The following is a 27,309-nucleotide window of genomic DNA, read 5'->3' as shown; positions in this document are numbered from 1 at the left end:
TGCCTCATCGGGATAATCAGTTTCCCTGCATGGAAAGAACCGTCATTTTACAAGAAAATACTCAGAATTCCCTGTGTATTAAAACCTAGTGTGAATATTATACACCACACTATCTGAATACAAGTATGCATGATGAAACATGTTTTATTGTATGGAAATAATCACGTCAAGAGAACACGCTGGAGGTTGTATCTCGTTATATATCACGCAGTTGATTTCTATTCTATACGGGAATAATCGTGACACAGACATAGTTTAAAAAAACTCAGAATACAAAGACAAACCAATGAACAAAATAAAAGTTTGATGAAAGACTACCAAATAAAGCATTCGATAACTTTCGAAGCTTCAGAACCGCCCATTGAAACACGCAAATTCGCTTTGGAATTAAAGTAGGCACACATTGTAGCAAAACAAGCTGAATAATGATTAGGCTATTATTAAAAAAAAAGAGAGAGCAAAACTATTATCATAGATGAAGGAAACTTATATATTTCACACCACCCAACGGTTCATACATGTATAACCTGGCTAGCGATCAGTGTATATAGAGGTTTTTTCTGTCTTATATCTCTACCATTTCGCTTGTTTATGTTATGATTTCAGAATAACACGGTTATCACCGGTAATAGAAGTGAGAGAATTATTGCTAATGATAATGATTTTCTATAATTCATCACTCGTTATTGTATCTACAATAATAATGACGTCATAACATCAACTCCTTAAGATGTTGCTTGAGCAAACACACAAGGATTCATGTGGTATTTATAGGAATTTCGAATACATTGAAATATTGTGAATGATGTAACATCACCAGTACAAATGAGAAATGTAAGCCAGCTTACTAAAGAAATCTAAACTCAGCTAACTTTAAATAAAGAAAATTAGGGTAACTCTATCGTGAAAAAAAAAAATCTATCGCAGATTGCAAACTTTGTTTTCAGTCTCAATGTTGCACTATACTAATGCGAAGTAAACAAAATGCTCAGTGATCATTTAAATTTATCATTTTACAGTCATGTTCTTCCATAGAATCAATAACAACCCTTTCGTTTTAAGGAACTTATCTAATGTTCCTTTTCCTTACATTCGTGTGAGTTCTGCCGCCATCACTGGAACACTCCATCTTCAACCAATATGATGCAAAATGTCGCAAAGAAGAACACAAACATCCACTGCCGATTATGTTGGCCGTTTCACTTTTCTTTGCTCTCTATACATTCAGCTATTTTATCAAGTATTTTCTACAATTCATAGAACCCTCGCGGTAGGCAAGTTAACGTACAAACATTCCTGCATAAAAAAGGCAAAATATTGTTCTGAAGCCGAGGGCACCACGTGAAGTATTTGAAACAAAAAGTAGCAACCTGCTATAATCAACTGCAACTTAATATCCCGTTCTCAACAGTGATAGGAGTATACAGCGAAAAGAAGGTATAGTCCATCACGCTGTCAGCGAAGTATACTGGCCGGGATGCGCCTATCGTCAGTGAGGGCGCCCCACCGCGGTGAGCAGGAAGGAAGCCACGATGAGAAGGAAGGAAGGACTGTGTATAAAGCCACGCCCACACTCCGATGAATCCTCCTAAACAAACAAACAAAGAAACAAAAAGGTTGGTGCAGGATACCATATTCATGCCACTCATACACCTAATTCAACCAGCTAATTATTAGCTAATTAATTAATAATTAATACAATTAATTAATTCAAATAGCTAATTCCAAGAGAACACGTGAAGGGAGCCACATAAAAAAAAAAAAAATGAACACATTGAAACCAGTCATTACGTTAGACGTGTAGATATCCTATTCACACCATCAAATTCAGTCTCAAAGAGGACCATCGAACTACAGACACCGCAAACACACTAAAGTGCTGTCATACGAATGTCGGGAACGACCCATAATATTTCTGTATATAATATGACCCTTCTATACCTCTCCACAAACGTACGATCATCGTCATGAACGGGTAAAATATACACAAGATACACAAGACTGTATACAGTCTATTAACATGATTAAGGAGGATAGCCCTAGTGTCCGACAGGCCGACAGTCTAGGAGCCCACAAGAGTTTGTATAAAGACCTATCACTGCACTCCATGAAGTTTGCGAAAGTAGCATTCAAAAGTTCTCGCAGTGTTTGACTCATTTTAACCTGCATCGATCATTGAAAAATCACAATGGAATATTACAAAAACTATCAGTCGTCTTACTCAAACTCTATTGTTCTGTGGCTTTTGACATGGACCAAACATGAATGAAAATCAAACTGCACCTCGACCATGTGGACGACATTTTTACCGACTCACGTTTGGATCGTAGTGAAAACACGTATCTGGTTTCCTTCTGTTTCTGAACTGTAGTAGTCTCTCGCACCAGGCTGTCTCGTTGTACTCGATCTCATCTGGCTCCAGTTGAACTGATTGGTCGGAGAAGCACTCGCAGTCCCGTTCTTGAATTATCAGCATGAGATTTGAGTGGGGAACAGATTGCACGCTGTATGGTCTGCCGGTAGGAAGAAGCACAGTATAAAGCAGCATATCAATAACGAGCACACACAATTAAGTAACCCAAGTAACATCATAAGTCATGAACTTGACAATGAACTTTGTCCATCTTATGCCTGATGTATATTTTATGCTGCCCAATCGGGCCGCTGAAAGTCAAAATGGGTTTTCATATTTTCTTTCATTTCGAGCAACTACATTTCTTTTTTCGGCCACCAAAATGTCATATTCAAAGACTTCAGTGGCCCGGACGGGCTACCAGAGGAAAAAAAAAAGGCTATCATCAAGTCCGGTCATGATCACTTTAGTTGATTTCATGCCACTATATTCAGTACAAATTGATCCGTTATAATGTTGAGTGGTAACTGTAACACTTCTCCCTGTGTATGGCTACAGGACTGACTGACAACACCACAAATTCTACCGTTTGCATAAGCTATACATCACCGATAGAAACGCACTTGAAACAGTCCGAGCAGTTGGTAAGGAATTTCCCGGCCAGTCCCTTCTCGGGAATATTGCTCCGGTTTGCCACGTAGAAAGTGTACTCCTGGTCACACGGCTCGTACGTATAGCGATCGTCCGTCTGCGCAACTTTAAAATTAGGAGAGAAGAATGCAGGAAAGAAGTGGAAGGAAATAATCGCAGGCACTAGACTAAACAAAAAAAAAGTTTGTTGCAAATTGAAATTCACTTGGAAATGTATATTTTTTGTTATGCAAGCTGTGTAAACGCATGAAAAGAGCGGGGTGAGATTGCGCGTACATGAGGGTGACTTTTGCAGAGTGTGTATTGTGCGTTGGCTCTCTCCCAAACTTTATTCATGTGCTGATTTATTTTAAGACTTGGTGTTTAAAGTCATTAGCAGATCTTTTTGTTACTTTAGGGATATTTTTTAGTTATTGATTCTTAAGCAACGTTGGTCATGTTAAGATAATCGAGGGTGACACAAGTTGTTTAGTCTTAAAGGGTGTGTACAGTTCTGGTCGAGGTGAGGATTTAGCTTTTAACGTTTTGCGAGATATTCAGAAACCACTCTATGAGATGTCAAAGAGCATGCAGTTCTAAGGGGTATCAAAAGTTAATTCGATGAAAATCGGTTTTGAAATGGTTAAGATATCCAAAAACAAGGTGAAACAAAGATATCCTAATAAAGTTGTGGCATGTCGCCTTTTATTAGTAGCACTTTTTTTGGATATCTCAGCCATTTGAAAACCAATTTTCATCAAATAAACGTTGAATCCTTCTTAAAATTACATGCTCTTTCATATTTCATAAGAGGCTTTTCATTATCTCACTTGGGAATGTTCAAACTATGAATCCCCACCTTAACCAGTGCTGCACAGCCGCTGCTTTTTATTTCCTTTCGTACTGCTTTTGGTTGGAATATTGAACGCCGTGATTCTATCCACACCTCAACGAATGCTACATTTGTGTGTTTAACAAAAATTATCCATACAGGAATGAAAAGTTCATTTGATAAAAATAGTTTTGGAAACGGCTAAGATATCAAAACACAAAGTAAAGCAAAATGGTGCTAATGATGAAAGGTGGGTCCCATCTTTTATTAGAATCTCTTTGTTTTTGGATATCTTGGCCATTCCAAAACCGCTATTTATCAAATAAACTGTACATTTCTCTAAGAACTGTGTGCTCCTTTTTCATAAAAATGATTCCTAATTATCAGACAAAAAGTTAAAACATGAATCTTCATGTCAACCAAAACTACACCATTCTTTTAATGCTTACCTGCTGCCGACAACCAGTCGTAGATACTAATTTGGCTGAGGAAGCTGAAAGGAACGATACAAAAATACACGTGATTAACAGTTCTTCATCTTCATTTTTTTTTTCTTATTCCAAAAGGGCATTTCCCAAAACATAGTCAACGAACACAGAAGAGGACGCAAAGTTCAAGAAAATTGGACGATTCGTTCAAGTGCTACTATTTTCTTTTCTATTTTTCCGAATTCCACGGGCTGCCCTTTCTATAACGACAAGAACTCCTCTACACTCTACGGTGTTACAACAATGAAAGAAATAAAGAAAATAATAATGAGAATAACAATAAAGAAAAATCACTTTGCAAGACACCAAAAGGGCATTGAATCTCCTCTTGAAGGTAAGGAGAATAACTCATTCCCTTACGTATCATGTCTAAGCAACAGAACGATGGAATGTGTCACTTTCAGAAATGATACGGATTCGTTACATTCTTTTTACGACTTATTTACTTGTACTTGGCCAAAATTAACGCGCAAAACTGCGAGAAGTCGTACTCTTCAAGGTTTGAACATATTGGTCAATGTAGATCGCCCAATATTTAACCGGATGGTTAGCAATTTTTCATGTATTCACGGAGTCAACATGCCTGAATGAAATTTACCCTCTACAGAAAGAACAATGAAGGCTTTAATAACACAGCTGGTTTCCATGGTAACCACACGGTCAACATGCATAATGATAATCTCTGATAGTAAAAGCGGAAAACATTGTACAATCACAATCATAAGCAAGCCGTTGTTAATTTCGACAAAGTTTTGATGACTTAGTAAATTTAGGAAATCAATCTCACACAGCCAAACACATCAGGCGACAAGATTGACAATTCTATCTCTCCGTTCTTTACGAGGATACTCACACTATGACTTGTTTGGCCAACCAATGAAGAATAGAGAGAAAGTTTGCCAAACTCTGCAAGAAGAGAATACAGTAGACAGTTTTAGTGTCATCACGTTTTATCAATAAATCCCATCCACAGTCGATCACTCGTTCACCTTCTAAAGTGACTCAAATCTCACAACGCGGTGCCGTGATCTTGACTAGTGATAGGCTGAATAGTCTTTTGCTTGTTTGTTTGTTTGTTTGTTTGTTTGCTTGTTTGTTTACCTGTTTGTTTGTTTTTGTTTTATTTTTCCATCTGGGAAGAATATGGCTGGGTAGCCCATATTAAGCTGCACTATCTGGTCTTCCATGAGGTCCAGTTGGATGTGAGGTGGGACAACTTCACCGGGTTAAGCACCCTGCTCTTTGCGATGAATGAATGAAGCGGGATCTTTTATGTGCATAAGTTGTGACCCTCTCTCACACACGGGTCCCTCATTCTATATCCTAACAGAGGGACAGAGTGTTTAGCCTCTTCCTAAAGGGGGTGGCATAATTACAAACAACATTGCTCAGTGAGACTCGGGAATCGAACCTGGGTCTTTTGGATCTGGAGGCAGACGCGCTACCGACTGCCAACTCACCGCACAAATATATTTTACAGTCATTGTAGTTACTTTATGCATCGCTATTAAATATTCATGAACATTGAATGAGTTGTGGGGTGGGAAATGCATTAGGGAGCTAGCTTGACACAATCGGGCCGGCCATCCTTTCAAGCAATGCTTATAATGGCGGCCCTCTGCATAATTGCTTCTTAACTACAATCATTTTTGTAATCCCTGCTGCATAGACATGCATACTGTCTATTATATCATTAATTTCCTTTTATATCGTTGTTTATTCAAGTTAAACGACTCTGTAGTAAATTTACTTTGTATATTTCCTACATGTTCATGTTTATGTAACTTATGTATATCGCTGTTTATGCAAGTCAAACGACTCTGTGTTGAATTTACTTTGTATATTTCCTACATGTTCATAAATATGCAAACTTATGTATATTGATTGGCAGAAAATAAAGTATCTATCAAACAAACAAATAGTGAACGTGGGTAATATCTAACTTAAATGAGCGTACAATTTAAACATCCCATGCAAATAATTATGTCGCCATTGTTCAAGCATAGCGTTGTGCGTTCAAAATTCCTTGCGTAGGTGATAATGTATTAAAAAAAAAAGAGTTTGAAATTATTAGGGAATATGCTAAAATATTATAATAATAAGAAGGAAGAAAACAAACAAAAAAATGAATAATACTTACATTGCGCAGAGAGGGGGCGGCACTGTTAATTATTTCTCGTCTACACATGCCTTGGTAGTCAGTTACGTGAACCCTGTATGAAATATGTATGTATTCATTTATTCAATCTTCTATGAGCAAGGCAGCACTTACTGTTCTACCATAGGTAGAATATAGTAGTCACACAGTATGTAATATTACAGAGACAGAACATAAAAATGTTTAAAAATTGGAAAAAAATATGAAATATACAGATAAGCCAAAAACAGCACAGAGACGATATTGCAACAAGACAAGGATTTTACCTGCACTTGTGTGGCAACACACTAACCACAAAACGTCAAAATAATAACCAAAGTAAGGAAAAATAGCTGGCTCCGCTGTATATATAGATAGGTAATTACGCAAGATCAATTAACCCTTCGGAATAGATCTTTAACTGTCATTGATATCGTAAATATGCAGAGCATAATAATGTACAGCTCTTCTGCCAGAAGTCAAACTATATCCGACTAATTGTAGGCCTACTGTGATTACTTACACTTCGAATATGTCCCTATCAACAAGTTTGTTGAAAAGCCGGAGGTTTTCCTCGTGTGCTGCAAAATGAGTGCCCGCCTAAAATGAGCGAAGTAGAAAAAGAACTATTGATGAAAATTCATTGATTTAGAATAAAACCAATGTCTTATCCAGTCACATACAATATGATGCTTTTGTTTTTGTCTTGAAAGGCGCGATTGTCATTATGAATCAAAAGAGAAAATGAGCTTCAATCGATTGCCCGCATGTGACTTTTAATCTGAAAGAATGCATACAACACGCCATCCACGTGTATTGGTATACTTTTACTACGTATCTATATCTATCCTCTCCCCCCTCCCCTCTCTCTCTCTCTTTCACACACACACACACACACGCACACACAGACACACTCCTTTCTTATTAGCCGAATAGTGACGTGGAAGAGGACACACCCATGTGACCGCTCAGCTCCCTCATCAGGCAGCAACATGCATGGCGCAGCTGCGGTGGACGAGGATACATCGTGCAAGTTAGCTTCGGTCAGATCATGGTTCCATGGTCTGATCAGGGACCCTTTAAGCAATTCTACCATTACCATCACTTACGCAGTAGGGCACGATATTATTATTATTATTACCATTATTATTACTATTATTATTATTATTATTATTATTATTATTATTATTATTATTATTATTATTATTATTATTATTATAATTATTATTATTATTATTATTATTATTATTATTATTATTATTCATTCGGCATTTGCAAAATAATACAAGTGATAACAGAGAAACAAATAAAACATCCTTGTATCCTTGTCATAAGAGGGTAAATCTAAAGATGTCAAAGTGAGCAAAGAATAGATTAAAAAAAAAACTTTTAAATGCTGTTTTCTAACGTTTTCCACGTAAGCGGGGTTGCATTCTTGACGTGAAAATGATGTGAAGTTATCTATCGTCAAGTGACAGTTTGCTTGTCTAGATTTTGGTGGCGTAAGTCCCCCCCCCCCCCCACCATCCCAAGAGAAACATTCATAAATTGGTTACTATGACAACTGGTGCCTATTGCGAGTACAGAGGATTGTCTGTGGAATTGCGGTCTGCGCGGTGTAATCTTTGGACGCTCTGGGATCAATAAAGCAGTTGTACTACGCCAGCTGTACCTGGGGATACAGTTTTCGAGAACCATGAAGGACAGTAAGCTCTCCTTGCCATCACTCTCACCATCATCGTCCTCACCATCATCATCATTAACGTCTTTATCATCATCGTCATCAATATAGCATCATCTTCAATATCGCCATTACCATCATCATCATTGTTATCATGATTATCATAACTATGGTCATCATCATGATATCATCGTCGTCCTCATCGTCATCAACGTCATCATCATCGTCATCATTATCATTCTCATCATCATTGCAGCGTTACTATAGTACCAATGAAGACATTAGCAAGAGCAGCATCAACAGGGTTTACCCGAGTCATATCTGTTGACACAACGATGTAACCATGGTTGTCGACAAGAAAACACTCCACGCTCTGCAACGATAAAATGGATGAAGAACAAAGTCAGATTACAGGTTTAGTAGAGTAACTAGGTCTGCCAAAAAAAAAAAAAAAAAAGAATGGAAGGAAACATGCACAAAATTATAATGAATATGAAATTATTTGATAGGTGAATAAACAAACTAAGCTGTCTGTTTGTCTGTCTGTCTGTCCTGTCTGTCTGTTTCTCCCTCTCCCTCTCTCTCTCTCTCTCTCTATGTATATAACAAGCGCGCGCACACACACACACACACACACACACAAACATATAATTTTCGCGTATACATTTGTGTGTGTATTTGCGTAAGAAAGAGTGAAGTTTACAATTCCACACTTTACAAACCGCATTTACGATTACAAATGAAACGAGTCTACTTACGTCATTAAAGCACGAGGGAGTGCATTCGGGGTCACAGTCAGGTACCTAGGTGGAAAGAGATGGTATAGATAGAGAAGAAGAGATGGTATAAGATAGAGAAAAAGAGATAGTGGGGGTTGGGAAGGGATTAAGGGAGAGAAAGCAGTTCCATAATAACTTATCCATGAAACCTCATGAAATACGTTAAGTGTATGTGTTGATACGCTATCTTGTCATCATGAAGAGCTAATGATTTCCGTGTTCAATTCAAACATTATTTTCATTTTCATTTTCTTCAGGACACAGAGAGCTACTCCATGGTTATTTGTTCATAGAAGACAAGCGCTGCTCTGTCATTTAAAAAAAAAAAATCCATATTAATAATGATGATGATGATGATGATGATAATAATAATGATAATAATAATAATAATAATAATAATAATAATAATAATAATAATAATAATAATAATAATAACGATAATAACAATCATCATAATAATAATAATAACAATAATAATGATAATCTAATTAGAAAACTAATTGGGAAAGATTCATCACTTGTCAAACTGATATACAAACTTCTCGACAGAATATTCCAAACATTTCCAAGCATTGCTCAAAGGTTACGAAACATGTAGTCTACACCATAAACAAACGAAAGCTATACAGACATAACCCATGGAAGTGGGTGGACCCGGGATACCTCATCACCGTGTGTTTGATCAAGATGGATGGATGTGTTGTCAGAATGCATCAAGAAACCTCCACATTCCTAAGGACCAGTGAATATCAAGTACTCAGCATCACTCCAATTAATATATATATATATATATATATTTATATATGATGCGAACTGATGCAACTTTTTTTTGATGTCATTCTAGAGCTCATCACACATCAATATATCCACCACATTCTACTGCTACGATGTGGAAAGGTGTGCTATGCAACCAAAATTGACATTTTGTATTTTTCGGAACGTTATTTATTAAAAACAAAACAAACAAGCAAACATACAGAAAACACGGCTCCCTTTTGAAGCAGAATTGACACAGACCAATATATTGGTCTGTGTCAATTCTGCTTCAATAGGGAGCCGTGTTTTCTGTATATTTGCTTTATTAATTGTTTGACTCAAGACTATAGTCTTGAGGAGAGTTCGAGACACACTCACAGATGATGTAATATTGAAAAACAACGAGCGTAGAGCACTTCCAAGCATTTGATACCCAGCGGCTGCAGAAAAAAATGAGAGTGAATTGAACGATTATGAGCGAACGATATATGAATCGAATCATAGCACGATCGACATGCATTTCAAAACGATATCTTGTCACCGCGTCGACCGACTGTGTTTGCCTCCCTGTGCAGTTGTCACCATCCGAAGGGAAGGGAATATTACTTTCTTCTTTTAAAGAAAGTAAAGAAACAAACAAAGTAAGAAACATGCATCAATATTTAGGCAGTTGCTATATCGCTATGTTCGTTAAAATAGTTCGGCATGCGCTAATTCAACATTCATTCATTCGTTCATTCATTCATTCATTCATTCATTCATTCATTCATTTTTTTCCCATTTCCAACAGAAACATAAAGATATTTTACAGAAACTGAATACAAAAATTACATCACAATACAGAATAAAAGATAAGTTTACAGAATATTTTACGTATACGGAAATACTGGAAATGGGGAGGAATGCTAAAAAGCATGACGATGAATGCTTAAAAGCTGGGGAGGAATGCTAAAAACATGGGTGTGTCCTCACTAAAAACATGGGTGCTAAAAACATGGGTGTGGCCTCACTCACCTGCGGCGGCAAATTCTTTACTGTCTTTTTCGACTCGTATGGCCGTGCTTGCTGTCACCACAGTTTCTATACCTGCCAGTTCTAATTCAGAGAGAGAGAGGGTGAGAGGGAGAGCGAGGGTGATTATTTCGCAAACTGCTATACCACACGTGAGGCTCTCATAGGATTTGTGTATCGGTGTTTAGCTAAATACTACGTTTACATCATGTTCCCGGCGACGTGGATGATACGAGACGGACCTGAGACAAAGCAGGGCAACGGGATGGACAGGCGCGACAGGCCGTGACTGCCGTGGATGCCGTGTCAGATTTGTAAACTGTCAGAAGATAGACTCGCCGTTTATCAGGCATTCCGGGTTTGCTTTTCGTTGTTCTAACAGTTTCATTCATGTCAAGGCTATTCCTTAATTATTATACACGTACAGACCTATCATGTTTATCTTGCACGTTGTTACGTTTGTTACTCGGGTGACGACGAATCTTGTAAGCGTATTTCAATTTCAATTTCAATTTCATTTCAATTCATTTATTTTCATTCTTCTGTTTCCAACAAAACATAACACAGAATAAATCAGGAATTATATCATAAACTTATACATTCGACTTTGCAAAGGATAAATGATACAGATAAGCATAAGAATGAATTTATTAAATATATCACGGGGTGACTATCTCGGTATGTTCTAATGTATTCTCGTAGCTTGTTTTTCTCGATTTTATTCTTTCTATCTTTCTGCTTGTCTTTGCCTTTACGTCCCGCTCTTTCCTTTCAACGTTTTCGTCATTAAGTTCTTTGTTAAGTAAAACTTTAACATTTTCATCTAGGGACCTATACAATACAAGCTTTGCTTTTTAGATTGTCTCTAACATTTTATGTTTGTAAAATAATTGTCTTCTATTTTAATTACGACGTTATGTCTTGCCTTATGTCCAATGGATTGCATTACAACATTTGTGTTTGAGATGTAGAATGATAAATCAAATCAAATCAAATCAAATCAAATCAAATCAAATCAAATCAAACTAAATTCGTTAAGGTATTTACCCGATTCAAACGGGACGGAAAAGACGAACCCATCGTCGATTTCTTCTACAGCTCTTGTAAAGTAGCCCTCCTCGATGGTGTTTTGTTTTTCTCGGTCTGAGAAATCACTGTCAAGTCAAACAGAAAACAAAAACAGAATTAAAGCGTGCATAGTTGAAGTTGTTATAGCTTTCACCATATCTTTTATCATTCCATTTTTTTTTTGTTTGCAAAGCAACCACGTTCGAAAACTCATCGTTTGAAAATGTAAAAAAAAGTTTTTCAGAAATAATTATATGAAAGTTGTTTACACATAATTTAAACACCATAATTGTGCACATTTTATATTTGACATTGCATGTTCGTTTGTGCAGCTTGCAGTCAAAGCGAGAAATAACAAAATAATGGGACAATCACATTCTATTACATTTTCTACTGATTACTTTTTTCATGATGAAAGGGTTTACTCGTTCATTCCATAAACTTATGTGTCACGACAAAGTGGCCTGTATTTACAAAATGATGAGTTGGTGACGTAGCCTTAAATATTATTGTTCAAAGTGTCAAGAAATTTCAATTCCCACTAGCGCCCTTGCATGTTTAAAGGAGACCTCCGGATGATTTTCAGATTTTTACATCAGAACAACTATAGATAAGTTATGCTGAGGACAGAGTTTCAGAATATGTGATGATTGGGATGAAGAATAAGAATATTTTTAAAATTAAGAACAAATTGCAATGAACAAGGATGATGACATGGCAGAGTCACCATAAGAATGCATGAGTTAGGGCTCAAGGAAGCAGAACAAAAGAAGAAGCCATGCATAGATTATAAACAGGTGAACTCGCAAGCAAGCGGTATTGTAATGGAATTACACTGCTACATTTCTGAAGTATGTGAACCTCCTATGTCATCATCCTTGTTCAGTGTAATTTGCTTAAGGTTTTTCAAAGTATTGTTTCTCTGTTCAAAAACCACAATGAATTCCACAAATCTATCCATCGAGTTGTTAATTTATGTACTACATGATGTGAAACTATGAAAATCGTCTGGAATGTCCCTTTAAAGAGGGACTTACCTCAAATAGGTGCTTATGTGTGGGTTGTGATAGATTCGTGTCAGTCCGCCGTACGTTCCGAGAAATGAGAGTATCACACCATCACTGTACAAGTTAGTGCATGAAAGCAAAGAAGAAAGTTCAGTTTAAACAACGGTACAGTAACTGTCTCATTCATTACGAATTTAAAGTCCTAGATATTACCTAATAATGTAAGCAACCTTTCAGCACCAATATAACATTCATCTATACAGGAAAGTAAAAAAAAGAAAAAGAAATGCTGATTCGTTTAAAGAAACCGTCGGTTGGAAAGACAAATAAAACACTTTCCTCAAAGAGTAAGACTAATTCGGTACATAGATATCTATGGAGGAAGCCAGTCACTACGATAGCTGATTAATAGAAATGAAAGCTTAATCTCATAGTGATGGAGTCCATCACATTGAATGTCAACATAATCTTGAACAAGAATAAAAAATATGCACGATTCGACGTGATTACTCTTTTGGTGAAGTTCGCTCCACAACTACATCAATAGCTCATCAGTTCACAGAAAGTCCCTTTCCCACCCTCTCCTTTCCTCTTCGTCTTTTTTTTTTTCTCTCTCTCTCTCTTTGTTAACTGACCTCAACGGATCGAGATGCGAAAATTTGACGTATGGGACCGACTCAGTCACGGGGGTCGCGGTCGTGTACCGTGCCGTCACGGACTCGGTCGTCGAATGCATATCGGCGGTGGTGGCCTCTGTGTCCGAGGTATTGAAGTTGGCTACGGTGGTGACCCCCGGGGAGCAGTACTCCTCGATCTCCGCCACGATCTCTTGTATGCTATGGGCCAAGTTGTTCAACCCCAAACCGCTGGAAGTGAACAAAAGAATCCATATTCATTCCTTTGTAAGTCGCTATTTAATTCAAATTAACAATGAAGACACTGCGTCAAATTGATCCAGAGAGGTGAGTTGTTTCACCTCCCTGATTCAACGTGAGTAAATCGTATTTCTTTCTGCAACTAAATCATAAATAACAATGGGGAAAAGACAGTATGATATTTGCTGGTAGAGATATCTTATAACTTTTGGACTTATTGAAAACGACCAGATACAAGGAAAAGTAGAAATTACGCGGTGCGTAATATATGTCCCCGCCGGAAGTAGCATTTAGTAGCAAAATGTACAATATAGGTAAAAAGATCAAGGTCAAAGGTCAAAGAAGTCAAAGGTCAAAATTCTATGTAGAAGTTTTGAAGCCCTCACCTAGTGCCATCACATAAAGCAAACGGAATCGAAATCGGGTTAGAAATGGCGAAGGAGTAGCATTTTGTAGCCAATGTACAATATAGGTAAAAAATCAAGGTCAAAGGTCAAAGAAGTCAAAGGACAAAATTCTGTGTAGAAGTTTTGAAGCCCTCACCTAGTGCCATCACATAAAGCAAACGGAATCGAAATCGGGTTAGAAATGGCGAAGGAGTAGCATTTAATAGCAAAATGTACAATACAGGTCAAAAATCAAGGTCAGAGGTCAAAGAAGTCAAAGGTCAAAATTCTGTGTAGAAGTTTTGAAGCCCTCACCAAGTGCCATCACTTAAAGCAAACGGAATTGAAATCGGGTTACAAATGGCGAAGGAGTAGCATTTTGTAGCAAAATGTACAATTTAGGTCAAAAATCAAGGTCAAAGGTCAAAGAAGTCAAAGGTCAAAATTCTGTGTAGAAGTTTTGAAGCCCTCACCTAGTGCCATCATATAAAGCAAACGGAATCGAAATCGGGTTAGAAATGGCGAAGGAGTAGCATTTTGTAGCCAATGTACAATATAGGTAAAAAATCAAGGTCAAAGGTCAAAGAAGTCAAAGGTCAAAATTCTGTGTAGAAGTTTTGAAGCCCTCACCTAGTGCCATCATATAAAGCAAACGGAATCAAAATCGGGTTAGAAATGGCGAAGGAGTAGCATTTTGAAGCAAAATGTACAATATAGGTCAAAGGTCAAGGTTAAAGGTCACAACTGAAATTCTTTATAGAAGTTTCAAAGCTCCCATGTAGTGCTATCATATAAAGCAAACAGAATCAAAATCGGGTTAGAAATGGCGAAGGAGTAGCATTTTGAACATTTTGATCACACACGGACGCACGGACGGACGCACGGACGGACACACGGACACACGGACACACACACGTACGGAGCCCGTTTCATAGTCCCCTGCTCGAACTCGTTCGGCGGGGACAAAAAAAAGTGAAACATTTGAACTGATGGTATACTATTTTTCTTATTATATATGGGGACAACAGGAAAGGAATAAACTATTTGTGTGCTGTGTGTGCTAATTGGCACAGAAAACCTCTGTGTTGTAATTACTCTCCATAGCTCCTGGTACAGAAAGCGTTAAAGCCATAATATCAGCCAAAGAGTTGCTTTTGTTTTGTTTTGTTTTTATTTGCTTTGTTATTTTGTTGCTTTTTACAGCGAATGATAATGTGGCGATTAGCCAGAAACATCACCGAGACTAGACCATGCTGAAAAAGAAACAAAAATAAAGCAAAGGCAGATAAAAACAAAACATCTCCTAATTGTGCTAATAATATACGACGAAGAGAGTTATCATGGTTACAAAGAGTATGTGCATTTCTGGTGTTTGTTTGTTTCATTTTCCATCTGAGAAAACTGCATTTTAGCTCATATCCACATCACTGCACATGGGCCATTTATCACTTACTCTAATCACCATTTCGGCAAAGTTTCATTTAGTCTTATAATCAGTTGGACTATACCTATCATCAGTCTACTTATAAGTTGGTCTAATGATCACTTAGTCTAACGTACGCATGGCCTAATTACCTTTTAGTCTGAAGCACACTTTGTCTAATGTTCACTTGGTATACAGTAATTTAGTTTTTTTGTCGTCTCCCTTATACCATTCACCATTTACCATTTACGTCCAAGTCCTGGTATTGGTACATCGTTGCCAGGTTCAACAAATGAAAATGAAAGTATCATATCAGACACTCAGAATAATCGTTTAGAACCACTTCACCAGGTTATGCACCCTGCTCTTTGCGATCAATGAATGAATGAAGCGGGATTTTTACATGCATGAGTTGAGACTCTCTCATACACGGGACCTTCATTTTATGTCCTATATCCGAGGGATAGAGTGCTTTTGCCTCTTACCAGCGGGGGTGGTGTATGATTACACATAATATTGCTCAGCTAGACTCGGGAATCGAACCCGGGTCCTTTGGATCTGAAGGGAGACCACTGAGCCAAATGAGAGGACTTAGCCAAATCACCGCCCATGCTCCCGTGTGAACAAACACATTATTCAAGGTAAGAGCTGATTTGAACAGTCTACTACATGCATACATCTACTACCTGCATGCACCCCCCCCCCCCCCCCGGGGGGAAAAAAAATCTTGCCTAAAAATGTATTATCGATTTTAAAAACAGGTGCCGAAGGACAAACAAAGAGAAGGAATTATCAATGTCAGATACAAAAACGAAGTCAAGATGGAGCATGTCGCGACTAACGTACAAACCCACTTACCTCGTATCGGGAGCCCGGAACACCCCTTTCCAATAATCCAGCATGAATCGTGTGACGTTTGCATCAAAGATTAGATGATTCACCATGACGGCATCACCTGAAACAAGAAATCGGTTACAAGTCTTATTTTCAAATTGCTCATTTGAAGTTTTATCCTTCTTTTCGTGTCTTCTCACAGATATAACATCAGACCTACTACATGTACATTATTTTAATGACTATCGGTTTCTTCTGAGTGGTACCTAATACAACATAAATCCTGTGCATACTGATTTAAAACTTTGAAACTTACAGAAGTCGTTTAACTTCCCGTCATGCATTGCGGCGTCCTGAAGGAACCTCACCACGTGTTCTTCTCCTTCGTATCGTTCTGACGAGCTGTAGTTTATCTTACAGTAGAGCCTGCAAGGAAACATGGTAGTGTTTCATGATTAAAACACACTCATACTGGCATGGCACCACTCAAAGTTTGAATGTTGAATTCAGAATTCTGTTGAAATTGGCTTTGGTGGTTAACCAGCTGAGAACAAAAGACATAACTCGGTACAAAAGAACAGAATAATAATCTTTATTGCCTCTTCATGACAACTATTTTGCAGCTTTTTTTATTTAGACTTATTCCATATTTTTAAGTATTGTCCTTTTCCCGATTGGATAATCATTACAAGTAGGTTGTTATTTTAATGAAAATCAAATAACATTTTAATGGTGACATGTATGCATCGATTTTTACTAAGAGAATAGAGAAATAACCGATCACATTCAGATATCCAAACTTTTTTCTTTTTTTGCGGAATGTACATTGACACATCCCTGCTGGTAAGAACACAGTGTCCCACAGTGTGAGAAACACAGTGTGAACTCAGTGTGAAATCTCTTCACAATATTAAATTTCGAGTGTTTTAACAGTGTGAACACATTGTGATACATCAATTCACAGTTTGACACAGATCATAAGCATGTCAACACTATGTGAAAACCAAATCACATTGTGAAATCATCTCAACACTGTTATATTCGAGCGTTTTCACATAGTCGACTACTAGTATGTGACCACACTGTGACCACACTGTGACCACACTGTGGGACACTGTGTTCTTTTCAGTAGGGATAGCCGAAACTTGTGAATCCTTCTGGGTAATATACGCGCTCCCTGAGAGAAAACATGCTCAGTTGAACTGCCACTTTTCGCACGAATTTCGCATTTTTTTTTTCATCAAGGAATCACAGAAAATGATTTATTTTCGTCATTTTTGCAGCAAAATACGTACCATAAGGTCAACTGAATAGTGTGCAGAATTATGATTTCAAATAAATCCACGCCGGGAAACAGGAGCGTTTATGACGCATGATACAGAAGACTTTTAGTCTCACTTCAAGGCTCAATCACTGAACGGATACGACTTCAGTTGATATGAAATTTGATATGAAAGTTGATATGAAATAAAATGAGTGTAGTTATCATCAATTCCTTACGCTTACCAGTTTGCAATGATGGTTTGCCCCAAAGTCCCATCTCCAAATAAGAGTTTGGCAGCTGCAAAATAACATCAAATTTATTCAAAAGGACGGTAAAAGACATTGATCTACGATGGTACATGTACTTGATTTATAACACAAGATCATAACTGCCAAACAGCCAGGGTTCAAGAGTACAAGTAAAGTTGAATGAAAATATCGAGATCATCTCTACACTTATGACGATTTAAAATTATACAGACTGATAATGAAGAAAATGTTCATCACTTCTCAAATTATTGTTTATGTTCACGGAATGTACTAAGATACACAAGTGTAGTATAAAAATGTACACTTAGAATTGTGCAAGCATCGTATGGTCTCTGCTTTGTAAGATTCAGAAAAAAAAGCCTATCATAATTACATGTAGGTAAACATTTTGCCTCTATCATTTTCTTTGGCAAGACACACTTCGATTGCGCATAGCATGTGACCACTGCGGAGCATTAGGCTGAACGAAATGATAACATCAACTGACTTCACTTAAATTACGCACTGACCTTGCTGTATATCGCATATCTCTGCCCGATATTCAAATTGTCCATCTTCGCTTGAGTTCACGAAAAGTTCGGGTGTTTGCAGCCTCTGGTTGTCATAGGCCTCGGGCAGAGAGATACCCAGACTATGGGGAGAAATGGTTACAAACTGATATTGGGAAAACGTTCAGAAGCCAAAAATTAAGACAATTTACGCTCGTCTGCGAATCATTTTGTAATAACTGATAAATAAACAAGGTAAATATTATTTTGTACATTTGCTTTTGTGACGTATATTCATATGCAGATAATAATGCATTTTCAAGTATTATGCAGCTACATTTCTTTTAAGATTATATCACATCTGCATGCACTGTAGATATGAAATCAGAAGCCGCAATTCTTAACGCTTATAGGTTATAGAAAAACATATTCTTGTTTCGCTCTTCAAGAGGTAACAGAACAGAAAAACTTGGGTACTCATATGGCTGTTCTTTGTGGGAACCGAGTGTATGTGAGTGGGATGAAATACAAATGCTAGGAGTGTTAATTTCTAAAAGAGTTTTACCTGTAAGGCGTGTGTGCCAAAAATGTGTAGTAGTATTTATTCCTTCGGCTGCTCACCCGTTTCTGTGTTGATACAAGGTAGAAAATTATAGGTCATGAATTAGGTAATTATAGAGTTAAGAATAATATATAGTTGATGACATGCAAACACAACAGTTTACGGTATACTGTTATACGTGCACATTATATTCGTATACAGTATACAGAGCTTATACATAATATTGTTATAAGTTACCTTCCAAGAGTATATTATAGGGGTAGGACAAGGTGAAACAACATGGACTCGTCTCTAACATCAACAAGGAAAACTAATCTAGTTCTAACATTTTGAGAAGCCATTAAGTTTCTTCTTCTGTTTGTTTGTTGTTGTTTTTGACATAGTCTCCTCGATGTAATTCCAGATTTATTATTACAAGCAACATGACGATTAGACCAATTGAGTTTTACAACTGAGTTATAAATATATTCTGAAAAGCACCACTACAGACAGATTCATAAAATAAAGCAATGATGCAATTTCCCATGCATGTGTATTTATACTGCCAGGCAGGGTAAGCTTCTATTGATAATAAGCCAAGACGGTTCCTGCGACTGTAATCAACAGAATGATATTCTATAAATAAATAAATAAATAAATAAATAAATAAATACATATAATATATATATATATATATATATATATATATATATATATATATATCGCATCACATCACATCACATCACATCACATCGCATCCTGGTCGCTGATGAAGAATGCGATGACTAACCTGTTTGGTGTCTTGTTTCAAAAACATGCGCTTTCCTCGCCAGGATAAAGCGTTTTAATGCCATTTTAGGTTTTAATCTCATATATATATATATATATATATATATATATATATATATAATGTATATATGTATATAATATGATATTCTTCATTCTGCGTAGGATATTTCGACTGTGTGACTGAATGAATCCCAATGATAGCTTACCAAGTCATCAAACATTTGCTTAATGACCATCTCATAGACGCCGGTCTCTCTTCGAACCATCGAGTCTCGGAGCTATTCCATGTCAAGAAAGAATGAAAAAGTATAGAAAATCAGTATATCACGTGATGACGAGAAAGAAAACAAAATCATGCCTCTGTGACGAACTCTGTTGGATGTCATCAATTTCTGGGATCGCTAAGAAAAAGTATAGATAAACTGATTACTTCGGGGAAATAGTATTACTTCTTTGCTTGCATCGGAGTAAAAATGGAAGGTTTGACAAAAGAAAATGCTATCCAAACCAAATCTAATGGAGTTAGTGTTCAAAATATGAAAAACGCCAGAAAAAAAAAATCAAACAAAAGGCGTTGCCTAAATGAGTAACGGTCGGTATCAAGTCTGCAGACAATGAATCAAAGAGTAAAGAACTTTGTGGTCTTTGCCTGGGTCGATTGCTTTGATAAGGGTTGACGTCTTCTCTATGCAGCATTCACGTGCCACACAGCTTTCCAGTGATAAAGCAGTATGCCGCTCACATAGATATCACAAAAATTAAATTAATCTTCGCTATCATACGTCCTTTCCTATTGGAACGGTCTCACGAAGAAAGTGGAACACACAATGGGTCTATACTATATCACTCGTCTCAGATTGAATCGCTGTTTGATTGCCATCACAGCAGTGAATAAGACTGTTAGAGAATACATGCATAGTTGTGTATTACTCTGCAGTGACAGTACTACAGTAAGAACACTATGCGAATGTAAGTAATAATCTTCACACTGGCAAATGTACACACATGCTGCCATTATGCATAATGCATGAATATGTGATTTAGCATTACTTCATTCAAATATTAACAGGTCTCTTCATTATTGTTACTGAGTGTAAACATGGGTAATTAGATTAGAGCGTTGCTTCCTTTTATATATAATTATATATATATATATATATATATATATATATATATATATATATATATATATATATATGTATATATATACACTCGAACTGCGCGTTCAGTCTACATCGATACACGTTTGCACATGTTAAGTATTCATGGCCACAGACAGTGTGTGGTTAATTCTAACTTTCATCCAAGCATCATTGGAAAACTTAACTCCCAAGTTCCAAGTAATTTTGAGAGCAGGAGTAAAGTCATCGAAACATAACAGTAAAGCAGTCATCACAAATCAAAACTACATAGTTGTTATCATTTTAATACATTAGTTTCACTCACATAACCGAACATTAGATGATGAAGTGACAACTGTTCAATTGAATCATGCATATATGACGTCACAATTCCATGTAAAGTAATCAACAGCCGTAACTACTCCCATCCTAAGAAACATCATTGCTGAATTCCCATAAATCTAAGAGAAGGGGATGAGGAAAGGAAGGATGTGGCGAAGATTCTGATGCAAGTGAATATGAGGCTTGCGAGGGCATAACAATATTACGTCATCTAATTTGCATAGTACATACATCATTATCGAGATATAAAATCGATACCCTAGCTGCGTCATGATTAATTTAACTCTCTTATCTTGTGTCTTAAGTTGATGGAACTGTTCATTCCATGTCAGCGTTTTTATGAAAGTTCATTCTAACATGGAATAAACTTATCATAATGAGTGAAATCCAATATCTCTTCTACTGTTACAAAAGTCCACTACCATGATTATCATCCATGTTTTGAAGGCATGTTTTATTTTGTTGCTGTGTTAATGGTTTAGATTTCCCATGACATGATATTACCAGATGAAAGTGGGGATTTTTTTTCATCAGTTAGAATCAATATACCCTTATTATAGAATAATGGGAAATCGTCATTTATAGTATGCTTTTTGGTGCAAGTTACGAAAACTCTCTTATTATTTTTATCGCCTAGCTATCTGAAAGCTTCTGGGCCTTTGCATCATTAAATTTCCTCCTTGAGAAACTAAAATAGTAAATGTGGTTGCTCGCGTAGCTGAAACATCAGTTTAAGGATTTTCTTGAAGCAAATATTGATTTGCACTCAAGCGGATGTATGCTATTGTCAAACTCCTTGTACCGACTGATATTATTAATGTAAGCAGCTTGCCTCGCAGTAAGTAGGTTCTCTACAAGCTTCATTCGATTATCACGCTATCAATATATCTGCTCCTGTCAAGACAACGCATATAAATAAGGCCAAAAAAAAAAAAATGGTTTGTTTGCCCTTCGCGACCGACCGAAAATCACGGAAATTTCGGGTCGCGTTTTTTTTTTTTTTTTTTTTTTTTTTTTTTGCTCTTTCAAGTTTATTTTTTTCCACAAATTTCACCTTCTACAAATTTGTGAATGGTTTTAAACCCAAAATTATCCATTTTAAGCTAGAGAAAGAATAAAAAAAAAGTCTAAAAATGTTTGTTTTTGTTTTTCATCTCATCGACCCGTCGTAATTGTGTTCGGGCCGCGCGGGTTTTACAGCATGCATTGCATGCTACAATGTAGCAACCTTTTTGGCTCACATGCGTGCACGCGCACGAAATCCAATCAATGCATGTATATCATGCACTTAGTACAGGTCTGCACACTGGCGACCAGTAGTCGCGCTAGCTTGCGCATTGGCGCTGCTCACGCACTGCCATGCCATGCATGTACAGTGTAACTGCTTTTCGTTTGCTTGCGATCGGCGGTCATGCCAGACAAGAAGCATTGATAGAATTAGAAGCGCACGCATTTCTGGGTCATTTTACTCACGATCCGATCCCGGCTTCGCAGCAGCGTGGCAGTTGACATGTTAGAATTAATTTACTTGTGTCGATTTTTAGAAAAGTAAAAACATATTCGATATTCAGCGATAGAGTAAATGGATCTGATTGCGTTCAGTTTCATTTTACACAGTCATTTCACAAATGAATATTTTCATTCGTTCAGAATGATCTCACAATGAAGATAGGCGCAAAAAGGATCACGAAATCGGCCCTTCCGTGTACTTTTTAGGAACGCATGCACAAAATGTGAAGAGATAATACTAGGGAGAAAAAAAAATCATGAAATCATCGCAGTCCCGCTTACATATTTGAGGTAGAAATCGTCCCAAAAAGGATCATGAATTCGGCCGGCCGCGTCGTACACCTTTCAAAAGCTCATGTACGAAATGCGAAGAGATTAGAGGAGAAAAAAATAAATAAAGGACACATTTGGTACGTGCATCATAAAAGATTACAACCGAATAAAAATTCATGAAATCAACGCAATCCCGTTGAAATTTGAGGAAACAATAGGCGCAAAAAGGATCTTGAATTCAGTCCTGCATGCCGTGTTGGTTATCAAAACGCATGCACAAATGCGGCGAGATTATCGGGAGAAAAATAAAAAAACACATTTTCACTCTTCTGGTGCGTGCATTACAAAAGATTACATCCGAAGTAATCAATGAAATCGCCACAAACCCGCTGATATTTGAGGTAGAAATAAGCGCAAAAAGGAACGTGAATTCGGCCGTGTCGTATACCTTTTAAGAACGCATGTACGAAATGGGAAGAGATTAGCGGGAGAAAAATAAAGGACACATTTTCATCCCCTTTTGGCGCTTGCATCATATAGATTACAGCCGAGTAGTAATTCATGAAAATTTCGCAATCCCGTTGAAATTTGAGTAAACAATAATAGGCGCAAAAAGAATTTCGAATTCGGCCCAGCATGCAGTGTATAGTTTTGAAAACGCATGCACAAATGCGAAGAGATTATCGGGAGAAAAATAAAGAACGCATTTTCAACCCTTCTGGTGCATGTATCACAAAAGATTACAGCCGAAATAATTAACGAAATATCGCAATCCCGCTGATATTTGATGTAGAAATAGGCGCTAAAAGGATCGTAAATTCGGCCGTGACGTATACGCATGTACGAAATGCGAAGAGATTATAGGGAGAAAAATACAGGACACATTTTCAACCCCTTTTGGCCCGTGCATCATAAAGATTACAGCCGAATAATAATTCATAAAATCATCGCAATCCCGTTGAAGTTTGAGGAAACAATAGGCGCAAAAAGAATCATGATTTTTGGCCGTGTCGTATATCTTTTAAGAACGCATTTACGGAATGCGAAGAGATTATGGGGAGAAAAATAAAGAACGCATTTTCAACCATTCTAGCTGGTGCGTGCATCACAAAAGATTACATCCGAAGTGATTTACTAGTATGAAATCGTCACAATCCCGCTGACATCTGAGGTAGAAATAGGCGCAAAAAAGTATCATGAATTCGGCCGTGTGGTACATCTTTTAAGAACGCACTTACGAAATTCGAAGAGTTTATCGGGAAAAAATAAAGGACGCATTTTCAACCCCTTTTGGCGCGTGCTTCGTAAAATATTACAGCCGAAGTAATTTATGAAATCGTCACAATCCCGCTAATATTTGAGGTGGAAATGGGCGCAAAAAGGATTGCGAATTCGGCCCTGCATGTCGTGTACCTTTCAAGAACGCATGCACAAATGCGAAGAGATTATCGGGAGAAAAATAAAGAACCCCTTGTATCGCGTGCATCAGAAAATATCACAACTAAAATAATTCATTAAATCATCGCAATCCAACTGACCACCAAGAGCAGGTTACGCAGCAAGTTCGTGCGCCGATGTTTAGAAAAAGTCGCAAACGCATTTGATACAATCTGATTTTGTTCATTATCATTTTACACTAATTCACAAACAAACATTCTAATTTTTTCCTGTCTTTATTTTTAAATTTCTTGTGCAATAAATAATGCAAGTTTAAAAAAAAATATTAATCTGTAAAATGTACATGGGGGGGGGGTACATCCATAAAAAACAAGAAAATAAGTTTGCAAGTCATTTAATGTTTTTTAAAATGTTGTCGTTGTTGACCGGTAAATTTTCTGTTCGGACCTGTAAAAAATGGTAAAACGGGGCATTTACCGGTCCGGCGACAGAGACAGGTCGGATCGGCAGAAAAAATGGGTTAGTGTGCAGCCCTTCACAAGATGGCTACTTTTGCAGCATCCGTTACCAGCTGTCATGGCACCAAAACTGTTTGGAGTTCAGTTGCCAGCATCTCACTGGAAGGTACTTTTTTTGGAGCTGTTTGCAAAATTTAACAAAAATGAACGTTATAAGTGTTTGTCAGTGAGTGTTTCTGCCTCGCGTACGGGCCCTATAGCAAGACGTAAATTTGAATGAATCTCTTGGAGTTTTGAGTGCATTGACATGGAAAAAAGGGTACCCTGATATTAAAAAAAAAAAAAAAAAAAAAAAAAAAAAAAAAAAAAAAAACGACCTACCGACCCTCTTGGGTTTTGGCAATTAAGGGCAAACAAGCAATTTTTTTTTTTTTTGGCCTAACTTCAGAGCATTGTTTGCGTTAGCGCTCATAAGAAAGAAAACATGCACCGTATGCTTTCAGCAACATGAAAACAACTAAGACATAATTATCTAAAGTCACATCAACAGCATTTTATGTCTAAGACGGACGAGACAACTATTGAAACCTACTTGACATAAAGGAAGAGAAGGCGACAAGTAAATCATGTTAATCATGTCTATTTCATACGTTTTCCATAACATTGATGCTACGTACGATGTTATCATATATAATTGACAAGGTTGGTGAAAAATTAAACACTATTCCACATGATTAACAAATTACTTATGCATGGCATAAGCTGAGATATGAGAAGTAAACAATCTCCAACTGCGATGTATAATACACGTCCTTAAAAGAACAATTGCATACTGGTATATAAACGATGAGAAATATCACGAACTGCTGCGATGAAGGGTTAGTGGCAAGATAAAGATTATGCAAGGTCTCGGAGTTATCCAATTTTAAGTTGTTGCACTGAGCGTGTTAGAAGTGTGTTAGTGAGAACATGCAGTCAGTCAATGGCAAAGAATGACACCCATCTCTCTTTGGAGATGTTCCATGGACAGCTAAATTTCGTCACCTGGTTTTCAGGAAGTTCAAGTGAATTCCGGGGCAGAGAAGCCTGACCGAGAGAGAAACACGAATTGATCGTCCAACAAAAGATAAATCAATCATCGCATGATAATATACAGATATTACATTTACTTGCAGACGATGCTGCAGACGAAACTCAGTAATGTATACAAGTTATTGACAGAAGAAGCATTTACAGTAATAATTTACAATTACAATAATATCAGTGCCAACTATACTACTACTTCGTGGGGTGTAACAGCGTGTCTGTGTTATCCGCGTACTAAAACCACGCAAGAAAGGGGATGGAATAGAGTGAAAACGTGTGAACGGACGAATTCCCCAATTATATTCATCCGCCCTTCGCAAGAAGTGTGACGTGATAGATACGCACGAGTTCTGACCCTCCCACATCACTATCGCCTCGAAGCAGAGAGTGGAACACGGTATGATAGCCTTATGGACGATTCCACCGAGTTTAGAACCCATGAGCTTACTGGTACGTGCGAGGCTGATAACCTACTGAGCCAATTTTCCCACCTACTTCCAATCCACACAATCATGAGATACTTGCTAATTACAATATGGTTATCACCAAGAGCATTAATTCAATCGTTTTCATATTTTGATTACTCAACAGGTCTTGAGTTATTCAAAAGGGTTTTTTTTTTTTCCATAGCCATTGAACGTTAAGCCTAGTAACACCATATAGTTACCCACTGTAGCAAAGAGCCGTGTGATATGGGACGACGATTTGAACTACAAGATGATAATTAGAAGGGGCAGCACGCCAGCTAATAAGATAGATATATAGATATAGATAGATAGATAGATAGGTATGTAGACATAGATAGATAAAAAGATAGATAGATACATAGATAGATAGATAGATAGACAGATAGATAGATAGATAGATAGAGATAGATAGATAGATCTATAGATAGATAGATAGATAGATAGATAGATAGATAAAAAAATAGATAGATAGATAGATAGATAGATAGATAGATAGAGATAGATAAAAAGATAGATAGATAGATAGATAGAGATAGATAGATAGATAAAAAGATAGATAGATAGATAGATAGATAGATAGAGATAGATAGATAAAAAGATAGATAGATAGATCTATAGATAGATAGATACATAGATAGATAGGTATGTAGACATAGATAGATAAAAAGATAGATAGATAGATAGATAGAGATAGATAAAAAGATAGATAGATAGATCTATAGATATATAGATAGATAGATAAATAAATAGATAGATAGATTGTTGGATGAATAGATAGTATATGAAGATAGAAAGATAGATAGAGGGAGAGAAAGAGAGATGGAGGGAGAGAGACGGGAGGGAGATGAATAAATAATGTTAAACTTACCACATCATCGGTATCCGACAGTTCTACCTCGGATAGATCCACGCTGTTGTAGTTCGGTTTGATCAAGCCGTCACCATGCAACGGTCGCAGATCCGGATGAAAAAGGATGTAACCGTTGTTTGTAATCGCGAAAGCGTATCCGTTCACGCCGAGCTATATATATAATATATTTTTTT

General features: G+C 37.1%; 1 protein-coding gene across 1 annotated transcript in view; it reads right to left on the bottom strand.

Moving 5' to 3' along the window:
- Window positions 1-1,325: 1,325 nt before the first annotated feature.
- LOC140246024 (voltage-dependent calcium channel subunit alpha-2/delta-3-like) overlaps window positions 1,326-27,309 on the bottom strand; it is a 79,163-nt gene continuing 53,179 nt past the window's right edge. The window contains exons 15-36 of the mRNA XM_072325472.1: window positions 27,134-27,286; window positions 25,757-25,798; window positions 19,818-19,889; window positions 18,847-18,908; window positions 18,303-18,424; window positions 17,767-17,821; window positions 16,577-16,686; window positions 16,285-16,381; window positions 13,378-13,608; window positions 12,773-12,856; window positions 11,715-11,821; window positions 10,671-10,751; window positions 10,035-10,096; window positions 8,880-8,924; window positions 8,432-8,494; window positions 6,964-7,040; window positions 6,444-6,516; window positions 5,157-5,209; window positions 4,265-4,308; window positions 2,977-3,109; window positions 2,318-2,513; window positions 1,326-1,588 (exon numbers count right to left, since the gene is read on the bottom strand). Of these exons, the coding sequence (XP_072181573.1) occupies window positions 1,490-1,588; window positions 2,318-2,513; window positions 2,977-3,109; window positions 4,265-4,308; window positions 5,157-5,209; window positions 6,444-6,516; window positions 6,964-7,040; window positions 8,432-8,494; window positions 8,880-8,924; window positions 10,035-10,096; window positions 10,671-10,751; window positions 11,715-11,821; window positions 12,773-12,856; window positions 13,378-13,608; window positions 16,285-16,381; window positions 16,577-16,686; window positions 17,767-17,821; window positions 18,303-18,424; window positions 18,847-18,908; window positions 19,818-19,889; window positions 25,757-25,798; window positions 27,134-27,286 (2,061 nt within the window). The 3' untranslated portion in view covers window positions 1,326-1,489. The remainder of the gene's footprint in view (window positions 1,589-2,317; window positions 2,514-2,976; window positions 3,110-4,264; window positions 4,309-5,156; window positions 5,210-6,443; window positions 6,517-6,963; window positions 7,041-8,431; window positions 8,495-8,879; window positions 8,925-10,034; window positions 10,097-10,670; window positions 10,752-11,714; window positions 11,822-12,772; window positions 12,857-13,377; window positions 13,609-16,284; window positions 16,382-16,576; window positions 16,687-17,766; window positions 17,822-18,302; window positions 18,425-18,846; window positions 18,909-19,817; window positions 19,890-25,756; window positions 25,799-27,133; window positions 27,287-27,309) is intronic.

This window comes from Diadema setosum, chromosome 2 (assembly GCF_964275005.1).
Source record: "Diadema setosum chromosome 2, eeDiaSeto1, whole genome shotgun sequence".
NCBI lineage: Eukaryota > Metazoa > Echinodermata > Echinoidea > Diadematoida > Diadematidae > Diadema > Diadema setosum.
Note: the sequence above shows the minus strand (reverse complement) of the source record. Positions and strands in the feature narration are given on the sequence as shown.